Here is a 20,823-nt window from a genome sequence, read left to right on the forward strand (position 1 = left end):
TTACCTCCAGGGTCACCACCATCAAGCCAAGCACCTGAAGATAGGACCAGACTGTCGGGCATATTGTGTAGTCATTAGTCGCACCTGCACCATCAGCTTCTGAATACAGTCCTCCAGCATGAAACACCTGCCCTGTTTCATGTGGAACCGAACACAGCGATACTCTAGTGACTGTGATGGCTGAAGATTGCTCTTGGCCAGGTTCACCACCCGACCTAGCTCCTGCACCAAGGAAGTCACCTTGCATGAGATCCGGGGCTCTCTTCCAGACTCTTGGTCCAAATCAGCCAGTCGTTCAAGTATGGGTGCACCAAAATCCCATCCTCTCTCAACTCCACTGCCACCACCACCACCACAACCTTGAAAAAAGCTCTGGGCGCAGTGGCCAAACCAAAAGGTAGCGGTCAAAAACGGATAATGATGCCCCAAAACCGTGAAACACAGAAATCATTGATGCTCTAGTCGGATGGGAACATGCAGGTACGCCTCAGACAAAGCCAGAGACATCAGGAACTCCCAACTGTACTGCCATTATCACGGAGCGCAATGTTTCCATGCGAAAATGAGTCACACGCAAAGGACGGTTGACTCCTTTGAGATCCGGGATGGGACGAAAGGAACCCTCCTTCTTGGGCACCACGAAATAAATGGAATAGTGGCCCATATTTACTTGAGATATGGGCACTGAAACCACAGCCCGCAGGCTGAGGAATCTTGTTAATGAAACCTCCACTGTCTGCCTGTCTCTTCTGCAGAGAGTTGCAGGGAGACACCATGAACACGTCCCGAGAACACTGTGAAACTCCAGTGCAGAGCCATCCCTTATCACCTTCAGCACCCACTGGTCTGTCGTGATCTCGCCCCACCTCCGATAAAAGAGAGAGGCAACCTATCTCCTGATTCAGGAGGTGGGTCGGCACACCTTCATTGGGAGGATCAGGGTGCTCCACTCTCTGAGTCTGTGCTCCATCTGGGCTGCCTGGGTCAAAAGGACTAAGATCTATCAAGAGGTCGAGTCCTCTGAAAAGCCGTTCCCCTCTGTAGGGTCGAAAATGTCTGAACCCCCCCTAGTACAACCTCTCGTGCCAAAGGATTGCAGCGTCTGTTTCTTATCCTCTGGTAATCGAGGAACTGGGGACTCACCCCACTTATTGGCCATTTTCTCCAACTTGCTCCAAACAACAGCGAGCCTTTAAAGGGCAACTTCGTAAGGTTAGACTTTGAGGTCATATCAGCCAACCAATTTCTCGGCCATAGCTGACGCCTAGCCACTATTACCAAAGCCACCCATCTAGCTGAAGTGCAGACCAAATCGCAGCCCGCATCTGCCAAAAAGGCAGCTGCTGGTTCCATCACTGCCCTGGAAGTCACACCAGATTCATCAACAAGAGCGAGCCACCAGGGAACAACAGGAAGCTATCCGCAAAGTCATTGCCATTGCTTCAAAGGCCTGCTTAAGGATAGCCTCAATACTCCTATCCTATGCATCCTTCAAGGCCGCACCCCCTTCTACGGGAATAGTCGTCCGCTTGGTTACGGCACACACAAGCGCATCCACCTTTGGAAAATGTAATTGCTCTCTTGCAGCTGGATCCAGGAGGTAAGATTAGCTTCCAGGGCACTCCATTCAAGATCAATTAATTCTTGATTAGCATCCATAATAGGGAAGAAACACGAGGCTTTACGCAAGGAAATCAAAATGGGATCTTTCTTTGGCTCAGACATGGATTCAGCCCCCGGTACCTCCAGCATCTTCACTGTCTGGAAAATCAAAGCCTGTAACTCATCTCTATGAAAGAAACGCAACATAGTTCTATACGACTCCAATCCCGGTGGAATTTCTCCATCATCCAGGGAGTAAGGATCGGTTTTATCATCCGTGCCATCTGGGTCCTGTTTAAAACAATTTGGTGGAGAATGCGGGCATTCCACACCAAATTGTTTTAAACAGTCCCTATCAGGAAGATCGGCTCCAAAATGTATCCCAACGCTTACCTGTAGGACCAGGTGTGCAGGAATTCGCCACATGCAATGCTGACTTGTTAAGATTGGCCAGGGCCGAGAACTGTGCCTAGAGGAAGGACTGTAGTCCTTGAAAAAATTTTAGCCAAGAAAAAGCAGAAGGATCCATGTCAAAACCAGGGGGCAGTTGTCCTGTGCCTAATGAACTACCTTCCCCGACTGACGAACCAGTTAAGGGAGCTCCAAAATCAGGCGACCCTTCTGGCAGCTTTTTCCATTCCTGCACCAGGCTGAGAAGAACCGGGTTTAGTAAAATCAGATGGAGATAATTCTCCCTGAGCCTCCAAACAGCGCTGACACAAGTTAGAGGGAACGCCAGGCTGAGATGCTCGAATATGATAAGCAACACACAGGGCAAGGCACTTAGGCTTCTATGCTATGGGCGCCATCAGCCTGTCAATATGCCCTAATAGGCATCTGACAACAGAGCACCCAAAATATATAGGCACAGTGTTGTGCGCCTAATAAGTGCTCAAACTGAGCTCCGCCAGGACACTCGGATAATGCGCGCAAAAAAAGCGCATGTGCGCATATATGCACACAAGTAGGCACCCTGATGGGTATTCCTATGCGCCCAATTAGTGCCTAACTAGGCACACAACCAAGTGTACAACGGGCCACACAACACGACCTGACAGAAACTGAAGAAGGCGCAAAAAAAAACCCCAAACGCTGCTGCGGCCTACCACCCAGCAAACCAGACAAGCCTTAGAACAGGGCCTAGCCACAAAGGCTGCTCAACCTGCCAGGCTGCCTTGTCCCTTGAACTCCACCGGAGGCAAGACCAACCATCGAATGGCACACTGAGCATGGAGAACGAGAGAGAGAGAGGAATTCCTACTCAATTCCCCTTCTCTTTACTATTATTATTATTTTTTTTTTTAATTACCCTTTACCTGAGCTCAGCCTGTCCCGGCTGAGTACAAGGTCAGTTTCCGACTGTGGGGGGAGAAGGCATAAACCTTCACTGCCACGCTCGGCTTCCTGCACCTATTTGCCTTTCAGCTGTTTTGGGTTTTTTTTTAACAGCTAAGTCCATGCCCGTTAACAAACAAGCACTCACTCATCTGAGGGACCAAGGAAATCACCTCAGGAATTTTCAATTGAGGGAGGGACCATATGGTATCACCGCAAGAGAGCGAGTGAATAAATTCCCTTCTTTCTCCTTCTAAAACTTCCCTGTAGGAAGATGCACGTCTCCCATCTGCTGGAGACAGAGAATTCTGGCAGGCTGATGTCACTGCAGGGGTAAATATACTGTGATGTCACCTTTGCTCAGTCGCCATCTGCTAGTAAAGGGCATAATCCACTGGTTTTGGATTCACCTGTCTGAACGTTAAGAAAACAAAGTTCAAAGAGGTCTACCCACATTGATTAGTGTCTAAAAATTGAGCTCGATGCAGCTATAAGTTCGCATGTTCTTCAAAAACAGAGGTATGCAACCTGGTCTTTGTCTTCTTACCCCACTCCCAGCCAGGTTTTCAGGGTATCCTTCATAAGTATACATGAGAAATGTTTGCATTCATAGGAAGTAATGCATACAAATACATTTCATGCATATTCATTAGAGATCCTAAAAATTCAACTGGATGGGGGCAGGGGTGCTTCAAGGACCAGTTTGAGCACCCTGTTCTACAACACCCCGACTTTTAGCTTCACTCAGAGGTGGTGTTGCGGGTAGGTGTAGGTTGGGGGAGGGGGCGGGAATATATGCACAGATTGTATTTCCAAATCTTTGAGTGTACTTTTCTAGCAAAAATAGGAAAATTTGGTTCTTACCTGCTAATTTTCATTCCTGTAGTACCATGGATCAGTCCAGACTCCTGGGTTTATTCATCCGTGCCAGCAGATGGAAACAGAGAAAGTAAAACTGACACTGCTTTATATACACTGATGCCACCTGCAGTTCCTCACTATTGATTGTACCCCAGCTAAATGCAACAAACCACAAAAGCATTAGAAGATAACAGAAATTTTATTAGTTTATCTGAAATATACAACAGTTGAGCGGACGACTCTCCACCCTCCTAAATTGGGCGGGTTCTGGAGTGATCCGTGGTTCTACAGGAACGAAAATTAGCAGGTAAGAACCAACATTTTCCTTTCCCTGTATGTACCCGGATCAGTCCAGACTCCTGGGATGTACCAAAGCCCCTTAAACAGGGTGGAACCTGGAGAGTCCCACTCGCAAAACACCCTTGCCAAAAGACAGAGACTCCCGAACCCCTACATCCAACCGATAATGCCTCGCAAAAGTATGCAGAGACTTCAAAGTCGCCGCTCTACAAATTTCCTGTGGTGAAACCAACTCAGCTTCTGCCCAAGAGGTCACCTGAAATAGAGTGGAATGGGCCCTCAAGCCTTCCAGAACTGACTTACCTTTAAGGATGTAAACGGATCCAATAGCCTCCTTAAGCCATCTCGCAATGGTAGTCTTAGAGGCCTGAGAACCCTTCTTTGGACCATTCCACAAAACAAAGATGATTAGATCGTCTAAAATCATTAGTGACTTCAAGATAGCGGAGCAACGCCCTATGGACGTCCAGCAGCCTAAGCTCTCGAGCATTAGCTTCAGAAGTTCTCAAATTCGGAAAAGCTGGTAACTCCACTGACTGATTAACATGGAAGGCTGATACCACTTTCGGGAGAAAGGATGGCACCGTCCGCAAAGACACACCTACGTCCGATATGTGAAGGAATGGATCTCGACACGACAGAGCTTGCAAATCCAAAATTCTCCTCGCAGAGCAAATTGCTACCAAGAAAACAACCTTTAGAGTCAATTCTTTAAAGGTAGCTCTACAGAGCCTCACACAAACTCCGAAGAACCAGACTGAGGTTCCAAGGAGGATAAACGTTCCTCACAGGAGGGCACAAATTTTTGACTCCTTGAATAAATCTGAGCAAGTCAGGATGAGAAGACAAGCGATAGCCATCTACCTTTCCTTTAAAACAAGCCAAAGCCGCTACTTGGACTCTAAGCGAGTTGAAAGTGAGGCCCTTGACTAACCCTTCCTGAAGGAAAGACAAGACGTGGGACAGAGAAGCCCATAATGCCTGCACTCCGTTAGCCACACACCAGGACTCTGAGACTTTCCAGATGTGGGCTAGACAAAAGCAATCTGCCTGGTCGGAAAATACAGGGCCCTGCTGTAGAAGGCAAGGAAGGTGACTGAGCCGCAACAAACCCTCTACTGCGAGGTTTACCAGATCCGCGAACCATGGCCAGTGAGGCCACTCCGGGGCCACCAGCACCACCTCCCTCGGATTTCTCTCTATTCTCCACAAGACCTTTTCCACCAGTGGCCGGCAGGGGGCGGGGGCATATAGAAGAAAACCCCGCAGCCAAGGTAACCCCAGAGCATCTATGCCCTCTACTCCGTACTCCCTTCATCTGCTGAAAAAACGAGGAGACTTCGCATTGTGGAGCGTCATCATCAGATCGACATGAAGGCGGCCCCATTTCTTGCAAATGAGCCATATCGCCCTGTCCAACAGCTCCCATTCTCCAGGATCGAGAAGAGTGAGACTGAGAAAATCCACTTGGACATTTTCAATTCCAGTGATATGCGATGTCGTTATTTGAACCAGGTGCTGTTCCGCCCAAAGGATCAGCTCTTGAACCTCCAGAGCTACTGAATGGCTCTTGGTCCCCCCCCCACCTGCTGATGTAAGCTACTGCTGTCGCACTGTCTGAAAGAACTCGCACCGAACGCCCTTGAACCAAAGGCTGAAAAGCAAGTAACGCTAACCACACCGCCCTGGCTTCCAAGTGATTGATGGATCAAGAAGCCTCCTCCGCCAACCAGGTGCTCTGGGCCGCTTGTCTCTGGCATACTGCTCCCCATCCAGAGAAACTGGCATCTGTAGTCAGGATCACCCAATCCGGGTTGCACTGGAAGTCCCCTCGCATGAGGTTGGATGTCTGCAGCCACCAAGACATACTTCCCTTGGCTGAAGGAGACAGAAGGACAAGCTGGTGAAACTCCTCAGACAACGAACTCCACTGAGTGAGAAGAGCTCTCTGAAGTGGACACATATGAGCAAAGGCCCACAGCACCAGATCTAGAGTGGAAGTCATCGAACAGAGGACATGCAACAAATCCCAAGCTTTGGGAACACGCAACTATCATAATCTTTGAACCTGAGCCTGTAACTTGTACATACTCTCCTGTGTCAGAAAGACCTTACCTTGGCTTGTGTCAAAATGCGCCCCCAGATACTCCAGGGTATGAGAGGGGGTTAAGTGGCTCTTGGCCAAGTTCACCACCCAGCCTAGCGACTGCAGAGTCCGAAGTACCACCTGTACGGTGGAACGACAACTGTTCTCCGACTTTGTCTGAATGAGCCAATCGTCAAGATAAGGTTGAATGAGGACTCCCTGATTCCACAACATCGCTGCTACGACTACCATGACTTTGGTGAAGGTACGGGGTGCTGTGGCCAGACCGAATGTAAGTGCCTGAAACTGGAAGTGGTGTCCTAAGACCATGAACCTCAAATAGCGTTGATGATCTTGCCGAATTGGAATGTGAAGACATGCTTCTGTCAAATCCAGTGGCGCCAGGAACTCCTGGGTGCGTATGGCTGCTATCACCGACCAACGTTTCCATGCGAAATCGAGGGACTGTCAACACCGCATTCATGCGTTTCAAATTGAGAATGGGCGAAAGGATCCCTCCTTCTTCGGAACAACAAAGTAAATGAAAAATCATTTACTAATCGGAGAAAATTCTTTTTCACTCAACGCACAATAAAGCTCTGGAATTTGTTGCCAGAGGATGTGGTTAGTGCAGTTAGTGTAGCTGGGTTAAAAAAAGGTTTGGATAAGTTCTTGGAAGAGAAGTCCATTAACTGCTATTAATAAAGTTTACTTAGGGAATAGCCACTGCTATTAATTGCATCAGTAGCATGGGATCTTCTTGGTGTTTGGGTAATTGCCAGGCTCTTGTGGCCTGTTTTGGCCTCTGTTAGAAACAGGATGCTGGGCTTGATGGACCCTTGGTCTGACCCAGCATGGCAATTTCTTATGTTCTTAACCCATTCAGAGTTCATCCAGAGGCACCAGAACAACGGCCCCCAAGCGCTGCAACCTGACCAACATCTCCCGCACCGCCTAGCGCTTCTGCAGTGAGCCGCAGGGGGAGATCATGAACAGGCCGAGCAAATTTTAAGGTGTAACCGTCCTTTATGAAGCTGAGGACCCACTGATCCTGGCCTACTCCTCGTAAAAACCAGCCAGCCGACCCCCTATAAAAGGAACGGCGGACTGGGCCGGTCTCACTTCATTGTGCCAATTTGGAACCTGAGGATCCTCCAGTGATGGAGGTTCTGAAGGGCCAACGTCCTCCTCGAAAGGACTGCCCTCAAGACTGACCACGAGTCAAAAAAGGCCTATGTCTCACTGAAGTACCCCGTGGTTGCAGACACCTTCGACTGTCCCGAATGTGCGGACGTGGAGGAAAATTCTGTCTTACCTTAGGCTTGTCCTCCAGCAATCTATGCTCCTTAGTATCACCTAATTGCTTCACGAGCTGATCCAGCTCCTCATCAAATAAGAGTCGTCCTTTGAACGGCAGAGATGCCAGCTGGGACTTAGACCGGTTAGGGAGCCATAAAAGTCACCTTGCAGAAACTGCAACACCCATAATGCGGGAAGACATCCAAACCACATTGTACAATGCAACTGCCACAAAAGCTATTGCAGCTTCCAATCTGTCCACCTGAGAACCTTGTATATCACCGAACTCCTGGCTCTCCTGGGAACGCTGCACCCAATGCAAGCATGCCCTCGGCATGAAGCTGGAACAAATAGCCACTCGGAGACTCAAAGCCGATGTCTCGAAAATCCATTTGAGATGGACCGCCAGCTTGGGGTCCTGAACATCTTTTAGAGACGCTGCCCCCGCAACCGGGATGGTCGTCTTCGTGATGGCCGAGACCGCGGTGTCCACCTTAGTGAGCACAAAAAGCTCCAGGACTTGCTCCGGCAAGGTATAAAGCTTGGCCATAGTCTAGCTGACTCGCAATCCCATGTCCGGGTTACCCCACTTCTGGTCCACTATCTTTTTAATAGACTCATAATATGGAAACCTGGAAGGAGGGCTCCCTATGCCCTCCAAGACTGGATCCGCTCCGTCCTTGCGAGGGTCGTCAAGCGGAGGCTGGAGCCCCAGCTCCTCCAAAACTTGGGGAATGAGTGGGGCCAGTTCCTCCCTGCAGAACAACCTGAGAATCTTGGGGTCATCCCCCTCAGCCGCATGCCCCGGGTCGACATCATCCCCCTGCATATCCACTGCATCCAAATCCGCCACCCGGCCCTCCGAGAGCGCTGCCCCCGGGTGGCAGGCCTCCGCCTGTGGCACCAGACTAGGCAAACGCAGCCTCCTGGCAGTCGATGTGTGCTGCAAAGGCCCCGGACCGAGTGGTCCCGATCTTGACTCAAGAAACAACGTGGGGAGGTTCTTGTCTGCCCTGGTGGGACTCAAATCCCTCCTGCTGGGCCAAAAAGGCTCTATGCATCAAAAGAACGAACTCGGGTGAGAAATGAGCTGGGCGGTGGGGAGCGATTAGGGTCTCAAGCTGTCTTCACCCACAGGTATGAGACTTTGCCCCAGATAGCCTTCATGGTCCCCCTGTCCCCCAACAGGACCCAGGAAAACTGGGGAAAGTGCAGGAAGGAGATCCCCAGCAGTCCTTGAAAGAGCAGGCCCAACCACTGGGGGATCCAAGAGGGCCACCGTTCCCATGGTTATAGTATCGGGAGGCTGAGGCAGTGCAGATGCAATTTTTCTTTGTTTAGCAGGTGGAGGGAGATTAGAGGGTCTCTCTTCACCCAAGGCGCAGGCCAAACACAAACTGCGACAATTCAGCTGCACGGGAGCCGCTCCATACGCACAGCAGGCCATCCCCCTTACCATAGAGTCTGAGCAGGAGAAAAAAACCTGCAAGAAAAAGCATAAAAACTGAGATTGCCCGCTGAAAAGAGCCCCAAAAAAACCATGGGGGCGGGGGAGGGGGGGGGAGTAGAGAGTTATCCTCCTCGCTACTCCTAACTGCCTCTCTGTAGACTGAGAATTCTTTTTTTTTTTTTTTTTTTAAACAAACTTAAATACACTGAAAACAAAACCTCACACCTGCTTCCTGCTCCTAATACTGAAGAGAGCTGTCCAGCTCAATTCAGCAAGTTAATAAAAGGAGAGAAAAGTGAGGAAAAGTAAGCCAATAAAACAAATCTAGCCACCTAAGTGACCTCGAGAAGGGGAGGGTTCTGGACCACTAGATGTACACCCCACGGCAAACCTCGGACCGGGCGTACAAAAGGGTCCCAGCCCGTCCGCCTCGACCAAGCAGGGTAGGGATTCCTTACGAGGAACCTCTACCCCTGGGAGGAAGGCTCAGAGTAACCAAAAAAAAAATACTGGACCAAACTGCAGGTTTATGCATCAGCCACCATCTGCTGGAGACAGAGAAATACTGAGGAACTGCAGGTGGCATCAGTGTACATAAAGCAGTGTCAGTTTTACTTTCTCTGTCTCCATCTGCTGGCACGGATGAATAAACCCAGGAGTCTGGACTGATCCGGGTACGTACAGGGAACTATCTGCAATGACCATGCAGATTTTGTACCCACGGCAAGTTTCACGGTGAAAGCCCGTGCACATTTTTGCTTGGAGAATCGATACAGAGGCCACAGGTAAGAAGTACGCACAATCTTATATCCCAATGGCTCGTGTGACAGCTGCACCCTTAAAGACTTTCAAAATAAGAACCCACGTAAAATTTTGACAGTGTAACAGAGTAATCTATGCTCACCCTGGGGGGAGGGGAAGGGGAGGGGGGGGGGAGTATCAGCAGTACAGGAGACTCAACAAGGCTTCCCAGGAGCCTCCAAGCCGCTGCCTGCAAGCCAAGTGTGGGACCAGCCCAGCAAAGTGGCTGAACAGGGAACTGAAGATGCCCTCCAGAAGGGGCTCGCTCATCGCCAGCAGCCACCCTTACCTGTATAGACGATGCCGTTAATCTCCACTGACATGCTAATACTGTTTGTGCCATTGGAGGCGAGATTTACCGCAGAGTCCTGACGGTTATCTGCCGGAGAAGAAACACACTCAGCTTCTAAAGGTCAAAGTAATACCTTCACCATCCCGACCCCAATCACACAAAAAAAACAAAACAAAACAAACACCCAGAAAGTCTGCAACATCCCACCAGCACCTGTCACGAGCGCACACCTCCCACCCGGTCTCAGCCCCAGCCAGCGGGAGCTGGGAATCTGAGCAGTGCCCCCCCCCCCCCCCCCTCCGTGGCAATGCACGGCACTGCCAAAGAGGCGAAGCCTTGTATCCGAGGCTGGGGCTGCACCCTGAGAAATCAGGGAGGAAGGAAGGCTTTGCTGGCTGACCTGGAAGCCTCGTGCCCTGGCTGCTGATCTTGATGTTCATGGGCACCTGGGCAGTCATGGCCAGCAGGTTCTGCTGAAAGGCTCGCTGCATCAGGCGCTGCTGCTGCTCGTCCACCACCAGCGTCATCTTCTTTTCCGGCGGCTCCCCGGACTCCAACGTCTCTCGCAGCTGCTCCAGGGCGGCGGCCTGAGCCGCTGCCTGCACGGCTGCCAAAGACACGGGGATGCGGGAGGGCACGGGTATCGGGGCAGGAGAGTCCTCCTCTGGAAAAGGCACACAAGCGCACAAGGATTACTAAGCCGTCTGCAGGGCACGGCACCAGTGGTCAAGTTTGGTTTTACGTGGCCCTTTTCTGCACAAGTCACAGCGAGCACAAAACACTGCGAGGAAAATGTTACCGAGCAGAAAGATAAAATTACATCCACCAAGCACTGTCCAACACTTCGGAAGACACAAAAAGGAATCCCCACCCTACAAATGAACAGCACTTTACTCTGGATTTTTCTGAACTTCCTCCAGCAACTGGGCACTCTGTGCCTCTCCTGTGCCCCGGCAGGTAGCCATTGGCAAAAGGTGTCTCATTAACCATTTCACCTCCTGCCCTTTAAGCATCAGCACAGTGTAGAAAGAGAGTTGGCACCAACCCTGGCATCTCAACAAACATTTAGTGCTCATGAGAATGTCTGAAGGCCTGAGGAGGGACAAATACAGGAACATCCCCAAAATTGCCCCTCCTTTTAATCTGTGGCGTTAAGCCTTTGTCAGGTACTGCTCCCTCCCTCCTCCTCTAGGCCCAGGCTCATGTTACCTTTCTTTATTTTCTGTCCAGATGAAAGGGGACTTCCGTTTGTGGCAGCCGCAGTCAGCCCCAGCGTCGGCCCTTGTAGCTTGGGGGATGAGAGCATGCTGGGAGCCCCGCTGGGGGAGTAGGTGAAAAGAGATCCTCCGAAGCCTTGCCTGCGCCCCTCTCTCCTGTTACTATCGATGGCAGCCTGCAGCTCGTTGGGGTTGCTCAACCCTCTTTTCTCACATTCGTAAGGGTACAGGTACTTCATGTATCTGCCAAACGAGAAAAATATGACCTGTTAGTCCAACGCAGATGCGGCCACACAGGCCTTTGTAGGCTTCATTTCTACAATCCAAAAAAACTCACGAAGCCGCTGTCCACATGCAGAAAATCTGTGCTGCTACGGCTGGCAGCTCCCTGGCTCTCTGTTTCCATTCTCGGGGCGTTCCCCAATATGAACACTGCTCTCAACTCCCAGGTCATAAAAGCCACAGCCCGCAACCAGGGCTCTTGAGCACATGGAGCAGAGCAGCATGGGGAGACATCCTTGTAAGTCACACATTAGTGGTCTGGCTGCAAGCAGATTTTTCCTGTGGTCAAGCAAGGCAGGTATGCTCTGCTGGCAGCACTATGGAATGCTGCTTGTGGCACCAGGTAACGTAAGCAGAGAAAATGGAGCAATATGGTCGCCAACCAACACTGTCACTGTGCACTATTAGCAGCCTGAGGGGGCTAACAGTCTGCAGTTCCCATTATGCTATACAGCTCATTCCAAAATCTGAATCAATATTCATTGAAGTCTTGATCTAGTCAGTTAAGAGAAAACTTTTTACCAGCCTTCTTCCCCTACCAATTTCAGTACAAATATCCACAATGCTCCCACCTAAGTATCAGGCCCCATCAGTGACCAAGGCATCTACCAACAGAAGAGGGTAAAGGCCATGCCAGTGACTAGAGGCACCTACTGAGTATGGAGAGTAAAGGCTGCATTAGTGACCAAAGCATCTAAGTGAGTGCAAATAGTAAAGACAATGCTGGTGACAGAGGTATGTTACAAAGTGCACAGGGAAAACGCTGCACCATCGTCACTGGCAGTACCTACCGAGCGTGGAGGGTAAAGGTCCCATCAGTATCCAAGGAACCTACTGAGCACGGAGAGTAAAGGTCGTGCCAGGGACTGTGGCACCTACTGAGCATGGAAGGGTAAAGGCCTCACCAGCGACTGAGGTACCTACTGAGTGCGAAGGGTAAAGGCCGCGCTGGTGATCGAGGTAGGCAGGTTGAGTCCCTTGGTGATTTCCCTCCAGAGTTTTTTGTTTATCACTTCCACCAGACCCCCCTTCTCTGTGACCAGCACATACAGCATATACAGGTCCAACACTTGCTTAGCCATGATAGGAATCCGGTTCACTGGGGTCCCTGTGGAGAGAAGAGGGCTAGACTCAGCTCTGGGAAAAGGCAGGATGCATCAGAAATGATAAGAACAGGTGAGGGGTGAGCATCTGCTCTCCTCTGACATGCAAAGGGTCCTGCTCAGCTATGTGAGAGGTCAGGAAAATCCCCAAGTGCAGAGTACGGATCGGAAAAGTGAAGCTGATCATTTTAGCGCTTATAGTGACACAGTTAAAACTAGAGGACAATTTTCAGAAACGATCCAGGTGGATAATTGTTTTGTAATCCAGCCAGATTGCCCTCAAAGTGGCTCAAAGTATACAAGTATGTCGGCTTCCACAACGTGCACACTTTTAGCTGGATAAGAAAGTGGTGCTCCCAGTGGTGCGTTTAGGTCAGGGGAGTTAAATTACACATACACTTGGATTTTCAAACATACACTCAGAGGTCCATATTCAGAAGCATTTAGCCAGATAATTCATTTCCAGCTAAATGAATATTTGGGTATTTATCTGGTTAACTTTTAGCCAGATGTCTTATTATCAGGATAAAATTAGCCAGACAAGTTAGGAGTGTTTCAGGAACGAGTTACATTAGCCATATAATTTATCCAAACTAAGTCTGGTTGTGCCAAAAAGCTGTCCTAAAAAGTCAGCCAGCTAGTTTTAAGAGAGAGCCAGCTATATTCAACAGTGCGGTTGCTATCCAGACAGTAACTGAATATGCACCCTTCGGTGTTTTACCCCATTCCATTGCCCATAAAAAATGGGAGGTGCACCGTAAATCATTCAAGGAAAGCCACCCACATGAACATTGCAATAATACGGGCACGCGAACGCTGCCCCCTTAACAGCTCTCCACTCTGAAAACGTCGCATGCAGTGGCAAAAGGCGGCACGGCAGAGGCAGAAACCCCTGCTGGATACTTTTGGGGCACCCCGGAAGGAGGAGGATCTTTGCCTCTGAAAGCAGCAGGGTTGTTTCCAATGAAACCTTAGATTTACCACTTTTTAAATTTTACAATGTTTTTGTTTTAACATCAGTTGGTAAGTGGGAAACATTTTAGTGTGAAATTTCATTCACGTCCATGAAGGCTTTTTGGTTGGACTCAGTAGTGCTGGGGATGAATCCCCATAGCTTAGTTCTAGCTACTCAAAGGTTAGCAGAAAGATTTTTTTTCACCCTTTGCCGCAATAGTTTGACGAGGAGTATAGCACTACAGAGTCAGTTTCCACCTCCAAAAAAAAACAAAAAACCATGCTTTGCTGAAGTATTCCTTCCAACTCCCCACCTGGGCGGTTTGTCAATGGAGGATGTGGTCAAGATTATGTCCAGAGGATGTGGGTTTAGAAAAAGACTTTGATAAGTTTCTGGAGGACAGGGCGATTGACAGATCTTAGTCAGGCAGACGTGGAGATAGACACCTTTTACATCTGACAGCCAGCGGCAGGGAATGAATCTTCCCCGATAGATATCTGCCGGGTTCTTCCAAGTGACCTGACCTGGCCACTGTCAGAAACAGGATGCTGGGGTCCACGGCCCGTTGGTCTGAGCCAGCACAGCATTTCTAATGCTCTGAATGATCAGCAACAGGCCCCCAACCCAACCTCCCACCACCACCAGCCTTTTCCTAGTGCACCTCTGCCTCGTCCCCATCCTCTCCTCTCCTGCTTTTCCCCACACCCTATTCTAGTGCCCCCCCCCCCCCAACAACCCACCTCCCACCCCACCCACTTCCTATTGCTCTCTCCATCCTCCTCCTGTCTATATTCCAATACCCATCCACATTTTTTCAACTGCATCATCTTCATTTCCTAACCCCCCTACATCCTACTCCATCTTCTTCCTACTGCTCCCCCCCAAAAAAAACTACCACTTCCCACCCCCATCTTCCTTCTAATGCTGCCTCACCCCAACCTCTTCATAGTGCATACAGCAACGCCAAACACTTGCACTGCTCTACTTACTAATAAGACAGATGTGCGAACCAAAGGGTTTCTCCATGTTGGGCCTATCGGATGCAGGCTGAATACAAGATCCTAAGTGCATTTACGTCCCGGTGGCAATCAGGAAGCTACAATGGTCTCCATACTAAGGGTTCTGGTCAGGGCAGCTAAAGGAAAACCGGTTGTTACCTGCTAATTTTCATTCCTGTAATACCACAGAACAGTCCAGACAAGTGGGTTTATGCATCCCTAACAGCAGATGGAGGCAGAGAACAAAACTTTGAGGCACTGCTACATAACCGAGGGGGCCGATTTTAAATTTTACGCGCGTGGGGTACATTCGTGCTCGCTACCCGGCGCGCACAAATGTACACCCGATTTTATAACATGCGTGAGCCGCCGCGCGCTTGTTATAAAATCCGGGGTCGGCGCACACAAGGGGGTGCACATTTGTGCACCTTGCGCGCGCTGAGCCCTAGGGGAGCCCCGGTGGCTTTCCCAGTTCCCTCAGAGGCCGCTCCGAAATCAGAGCGGCCTCGGAGGGAACTTTTTTTCACCTCCCCCCCCCCACCTTTCCCTCCCTTCCCCTATCTAACCCACCCCCCAGCCCTACCTAAATCCCCCCCTTGCCTTATTTCACAGAGTTACGCCTGCCTCTGCAGGTGGGCGCACCATGCCCCGACATAGGCCCCGCCCCCGGACCGCCACCACGCGCCCCAGGCACACAGCCCCGCCCCCGGACCGCCCCTTTTTCGAAGCCCTGGGGCTTGCAAGCGCCGCCGAGCCTATGCAAAATAGGCTGGGTGGGGTACATTTGCAGGGTTTGCTCACATATCTTACATGCCTAACCCTTTGAAAATCTACCCCCGAGTGCGCTACCTGCAGTCCCCTCAGAACTGACCCGTACCCAAGCTAAAGAGTAGAGACCATCCCCCTTTTTCAGGGTGAACATGAAACTCAGGTTTGGGACCCCCATCCTGACCTAGAGCCTCCCATAATTCCAGAAAAAAAAACAAAAAAACAACACTGATAACCACATAACTCAAAAAACTCATCAACTTACAGTTTGTAAACTTTCTGCAATTAATACCAGGACATTCAGTCTTTCGGCAGCAAAACAAGGACTGATCTGTGGTATTACAGGAATAAAAATTAGCAGGTAAAAACCAATCTTCCTTTCCTGTTCATACCCAGATCAGTCCAGACAAGTGGGATGTACCCGAGCACCTCTAGTTTGGGCGGGAACCCGAAAGACCCGCGCGCAGAACATACCAAAGGTCGCATCTTCCTGCGCCCGAACAGCCAATCGGTAATGCTGGGTGAAAGTATGAAGCGTTGACCATGCTGCTGCCCTACATACCTTCTGCAGAGACACCAAACGATCCTCAGCCCAGGAGGCTATCTGCGCCCTTGTAAAAAAAATGCTCGCAAGTCTACCGGAACCTTCCGACCTTTACAATTATAAGCGAAGGAAATGGTTCCCTTCAACTGACAAGAGACTGTAGCTTTTGAGGCTTTATGTCCTTTCTTCACACCCCTGAACACAAAGAGGTGATCTGACCGCCAGAAACTATTAGTGACCTTAAGATAACACAACAGGGTCCTGCAAACATCCAAAAGATGAAGTTCCCTCTACTGCGGAGACTCCTTAACCCACTCTGGAAAAGCCGGAAGTTCCACTGTTTGATTCAAATGAAAGGTGGAAACCATCTTTGATAAAAAAAAACAAAAACGGAGGGAACCATTCACAACATCACCACCCTGTCATTATCGATACGCAGAAGAGGATCCCTGCAAGATAGGGCCTGCAGCTCTGAAATCCACCAGAAAAACAAACAGCCTTCAGAGATCCTTCAACTACGCACCTCTTAAGGGCTGAAAAGGAGCCCCACAGAGCACCTGCAGTACCAGGCTGAGGTTCCAAATCTGGACATAAAACTTCCTTACCGGAGGCAGTAAATGCTTGACTCCTTTCAGAAATCACACAACATCTGGATGGGAGGATAAAAAGACTTCCCCCACCCCCCGCCCTTAAGGCAACCCAAGGGTGAAACCTGAACACAGAGTGAGCTATAAGCCAGCCCTTAAAGGCCAACATGGGAGGAATGCCCACAGTTAAGGGGTTCAGGTGCTGCAGAGACCAAGACTCAAACACCTTCCAGATCCTGATGTTTGCCATTTTAAAAATCCCCATGCATTAGTCACCCTAATGTGACAGGACACCAATTGGGTTTCATTGGTTCATCAACTCCCAGGAATCCTATACCTACAGATACCACTTTTGGTTACAGTACGTATGAGAATGATTTCAAACTCACTTTCATTATTCAAAAACATGGATCTGAACGGTTGCAAGAGGCTAAACTGGTCAGTTTCTTTTTAATGAAGTCGTGTCTCTAAATGTGCAAACAAAGCCAGCCAGTTAAAAAAAAAAAAAAAAAAAAAAAAAAAGTGATTTGAACCAAGAGAAATTTATTTCTTAGAGACATTTTTGAACTTTCCAGACTCAAAAAAACAAACTTGAAATGCTTCCTGGAGGTTGGATACTAAAATACAATATGCACCCTAAATCTAGGAAAAGAACTTTAATATTACAAGCTGTTTTCTCCGAGATCCAATGATTGGTACAGACTAAGACAAAGTCTGGGCTTCCGTTCTGGCAGAGATTCTCAGCTCTCCGCAGAACCTCTGAAGGAGCCACATGCTCCTGGAAATACCTCCTCCATGGGCTTCCCAGCGGTCAGAGAGCATCTTGCTGCAAAAGATCAGCTCTTTTTCAAAGGTACATTGTAATAAAGTGATGCCCTTGGGTGCACCGAAGAGATCCTTGCCAGGCTTTTCCCTATACACACAGAGAGGAGTTTTCTAACATGGAAGCAGCAATTGCCGTACCTTTTTTTTACCATCACCAATTTGCCCTATATTTACTTCTACTACAAATGGTTACTCCATACACCAAGCCCGCCCCTTACACTGTACCCTACAACAAGTTTGAAGAGACTGGATTTATGAGGCAAGGTCTACAATTTTTACATAGATTTTAAATGAAATTTAAAATCTTTATTAATTTAAGAGTAAATCAGCAGACATGTTCAGATATTTTATCTGTGACTGATGACTATCTCTACTGAGAGCGTCAGTGTACCTAAACAGATAAAAACATTCCTATAGAAAGATTTCTTTTCCCACTGGACCTTTGTCTACAGTCGGGCAACCCTGATTCAAAAAAATTTTAATACCATTTATAGCAGTGACACTTAGCCCATGTTACTCAGTTATTCACATCTCAAAGAGCATTTTTCTAACCTTAAAATGCAAGTATTGATGCCATTTGAGATGCTTGAGAAATTGCATGTATGGCAGTCTGGCATCAAGGGAGCTGAAACATCCCAAGTTATAAGCAGAACTATTAATGGTAAAGGGAAGCCGTGGATAGGGCTTCATTTTCAGTTAAAAATGATTTTCTCAAAAAAAAACAAAAACCACCACTGGGTTTTCTAAAAACTATCATTCTACTTTTACTGATTTTCATTCCAATTCTATAAATACAGAATTTTGTCTTGGCCCTGCAGAATTTGGGACTGGCCCAGGCTCCTCATCTCTGGTACCGAACCTTCTACTTGGACACCCCGGCGTAATTCCCAGTCCTCATTTTCCACCATCTTGCTCAGCACAGGAGAAACTGAGTGGCACTTCATACTTCTGTGTATTCGACTCACGCTTCTTCTTACCAGGGCTTCCCAAACGCATGCTTGATCCTCCTGACCCATCCAATTCACCATCACCACCTCGAGCTCTCTTCAGGCCGATGGGGTCCTTGTCTTGTTCAGAGGACATTACAAAAGCACCAGCATGTCTCTGCCACGGGAGGAAGAAAAGGAAGCGGCCGCAACCCCGCGGCGTCCGGGCGGCTCCAGCCTGCTACCGCACTCTGAGCCCTGCACTTTGGGGGGGAGGGGCGCCGCTGGGCTCGGCGAAGCTTGGGGGATGAGAGCTGGGAAAGCGACAAGCCTCAGCGGGCGCGAGCTCCGGGGCACCTCTGGCGCGGCGGGCTGGCAACGGAAGCACCGCGGAGCCCCGGCATGCTTGGCGCTCGCGCCTGCGTGTACGTGACGTAGAGTGTGCGTGGCCTAAGAAAGAGGTAGGCGGCCTCCTAGCCTGGAGCAAAGTGGAAATGACTGTCTCCAACTATCCCCTCAAGCGCAACTGCAGCCTCTCAAAAGCCAAGCTTCAAGACAAAAGCAATCCTCCCGATCCAAAAAAAAAAAAATGGGACCTTGCCAAAGTAACCCTGCCAGGCGAGCCAACCTGAGGGGTCCATCTATAACGGGACACGCCAGATCCGCGAACCACGGCCGACATGGCCACTCCGGCACCACCAGAACCATCTTCCATGGATGCGCCTCTACGTGCCGCAAGACTCGACTGATGAATGGCCAAGGAGGAAACATGTACAGGAGAATTCCAGTCGGCCAAGGGCAAACTACAGCATCTAGCCCTTCTGCCCCAACTTCTCTTCTGCAACTGAAGAATCTTGTCACCTTCGCGTTGGCCCTTGTTGCCATTAGATCCAACTGGGGAAAGCCCCACCTAGCATATAGGCAATCTCAGGCTCCGGGGATAACTCCCATTCCCTGGGGTCTAGCTGCTGTCTGCTCAGGAAGTCTGTTTGCACATTGTCCACGCCCGTGACGTGAGACGCTGCTACTCCCTCAAGATGAAGTTCCGCCCAAAACAAACTGCTCAGCCTCCAGAGCCACCCTATGACTTCATCCCTCCTTGACAATTGATGTATATCACCACTGTCACATTGTCTGAGAAGATTCTCCCACGGAAGAAAGGCCTTCAGAGCCCTGCGCACCGCCCTCATCTCCAGGCGATTGATCGACTAGGTCACCGCTGCTGATGACCAAAGACCTTGGGAAGACCTCTCCTGACACACTACCACCTCCCCAACACTTGAGGCTGGTGTCTATGGTCGCTACTACCCAATCTGGGGCCTCTAGATCCACTCCCTTCTCCAAGTTGTGATGGGAGAACCACCATGAGAGACTGGGCCTGGATTCTCCCTGAAGAGGCAAAGATAGGTGATACTCCGACAACAGATTCCACCTGGACAACAGCGCCTTCTGCAAAGGCCCACAAAACCAAATCCAATGTGGAAGCCATGGAGCCCAGGACCCGCAAATAATCCCAGACCTTCAACACTGGAAGATGCTTCACTTGCGCCTGCAACTTCGACACTCTGTCTGTGGTCAGGAGTCTGGGTATCGAATCACGCTCTGATTGGGTCGGCTCCCGATGAATCTTTGCCACATTTATCTCCCAACCCAGGGAACTCAATCTGCATCAGTCGCTGGAAGGATTGACTACACTCCTCCTCAGTCTTTGCCCAAAGGAATTGTCCAGATATGGATGGACTAAAATCCCCTCTCGCCTCAAGGCTGCCGCTACCACCACCATCACTTTCGTGAAGGTTCAGGGCACCATGGCTAAACCGAAGGGGAGCACCCAAAACTGAAGACGCTGGCCCAGCACCATGAACCATAGAAAATTCTGATGGTCCCTTTGAATGGGAATATGGAGGTAGGCCTCTTCCAGGTCCAGTGATGCTAAGAACTCGCCTCCGCAGACAGCTGTTATAACTGCGCAATGTCTCCATCCGAAAATGCGGAACCTGCAAGGCTACATTTACCTTTTGCAAATCCAGAATGGGAACTACAAAATAAAAGGAGTACCTCCCCTGTCCCTGTTCAGCCAAAGGGACAGGAACTATGGCATCTAAACTCGAATCTCTGTAGAGTCCCCTTTACTGCTTCCCATTTGCTTCAAGACAAGAAGTGGGACTCTAGAAAGGCCTCCCTGACAGGGTGTGAAAATTCTAACACATAGCCTTCTTTTACCACCTTCAGGACACACTGATCCGTGGCCCATTTCTCATAAAAGCGGGACAACCTGCCTCCTATCGCTTCCATGGAGCGATGGGCACATCTGGCTTCATTGTGTTGACTTTCCTCCTCCGGTCCCTTGACCGGTGACATCCCTGCAGAATCTGCGGGCACCACAAAAGGGCTGCTGTCTACCCAAAGACTGCTTCAGGCCCGAAGCTGAGGAAGTCTTGCTTGAATGGAACCACTGTGTATCCCGAAAATGGACCAGGGAGGAAAACCTTCTTGCCACCCTATCTTCAGGCACCTTATTTCCTTTTAACTCCCCCAAAGTCTTCAGCAACTGATCCAAATCCTCCACGTAAGTATCTGCCACATAAGCCA

At 49.6% G+C, this 20,823-nt stretch overlaps 1 protein-coding gene across 2 annotated transcripts in view; it reads right to left on the reverse strand.

The window, feature by feature from the left end:
• Nucleotides 1–20,823, reverse strand: part of ARID3A (AT-rich interaction domain 3A) — an 86,949-nt gene that overhangs the window by 3,871 nt on the left and 62,255 nt on the right. For both annotated transcript variants that reach the window (XM_029613446.1, XM_029613447.1), the window contains exons 5-8: nt 12,450–12,633; nt 11,236–11,486; nt 10,427–10,690; nt 10,024–10,113 (exon numbers count right to left, since the gene is read on the reverse strand). In XM_029613446.1, the coding sequence (XP_029469306.1) occupies nt 10,024–10,113; nt 10,427–10,690; nt 11,236–11,486; nt 12,450–12,633 (789 nt within the window). The remainder of the gene's footprint in view (nt 1–10,023; nt 10,114–10,426; nt 10,691–11,235; nt 11,487–12,449; nt 12,634–20,823) is intronic.

This window comes from Rhinatrema bivittatum, chromosome 8, assembly GCF_901001135.1.
Source record: "Rhinatrema bivittatum chromosome 8, aRhiBiv1.1, whole genome shotgun sequence".
Taxonomy (NCBI): domain Eukaryota; kingdom Metazoa; phylum Chordata; class Amphibia; order Gymnophiona; family Rhinatrematidae; genus Rhinatrema; species Rhinatrema bivittatum.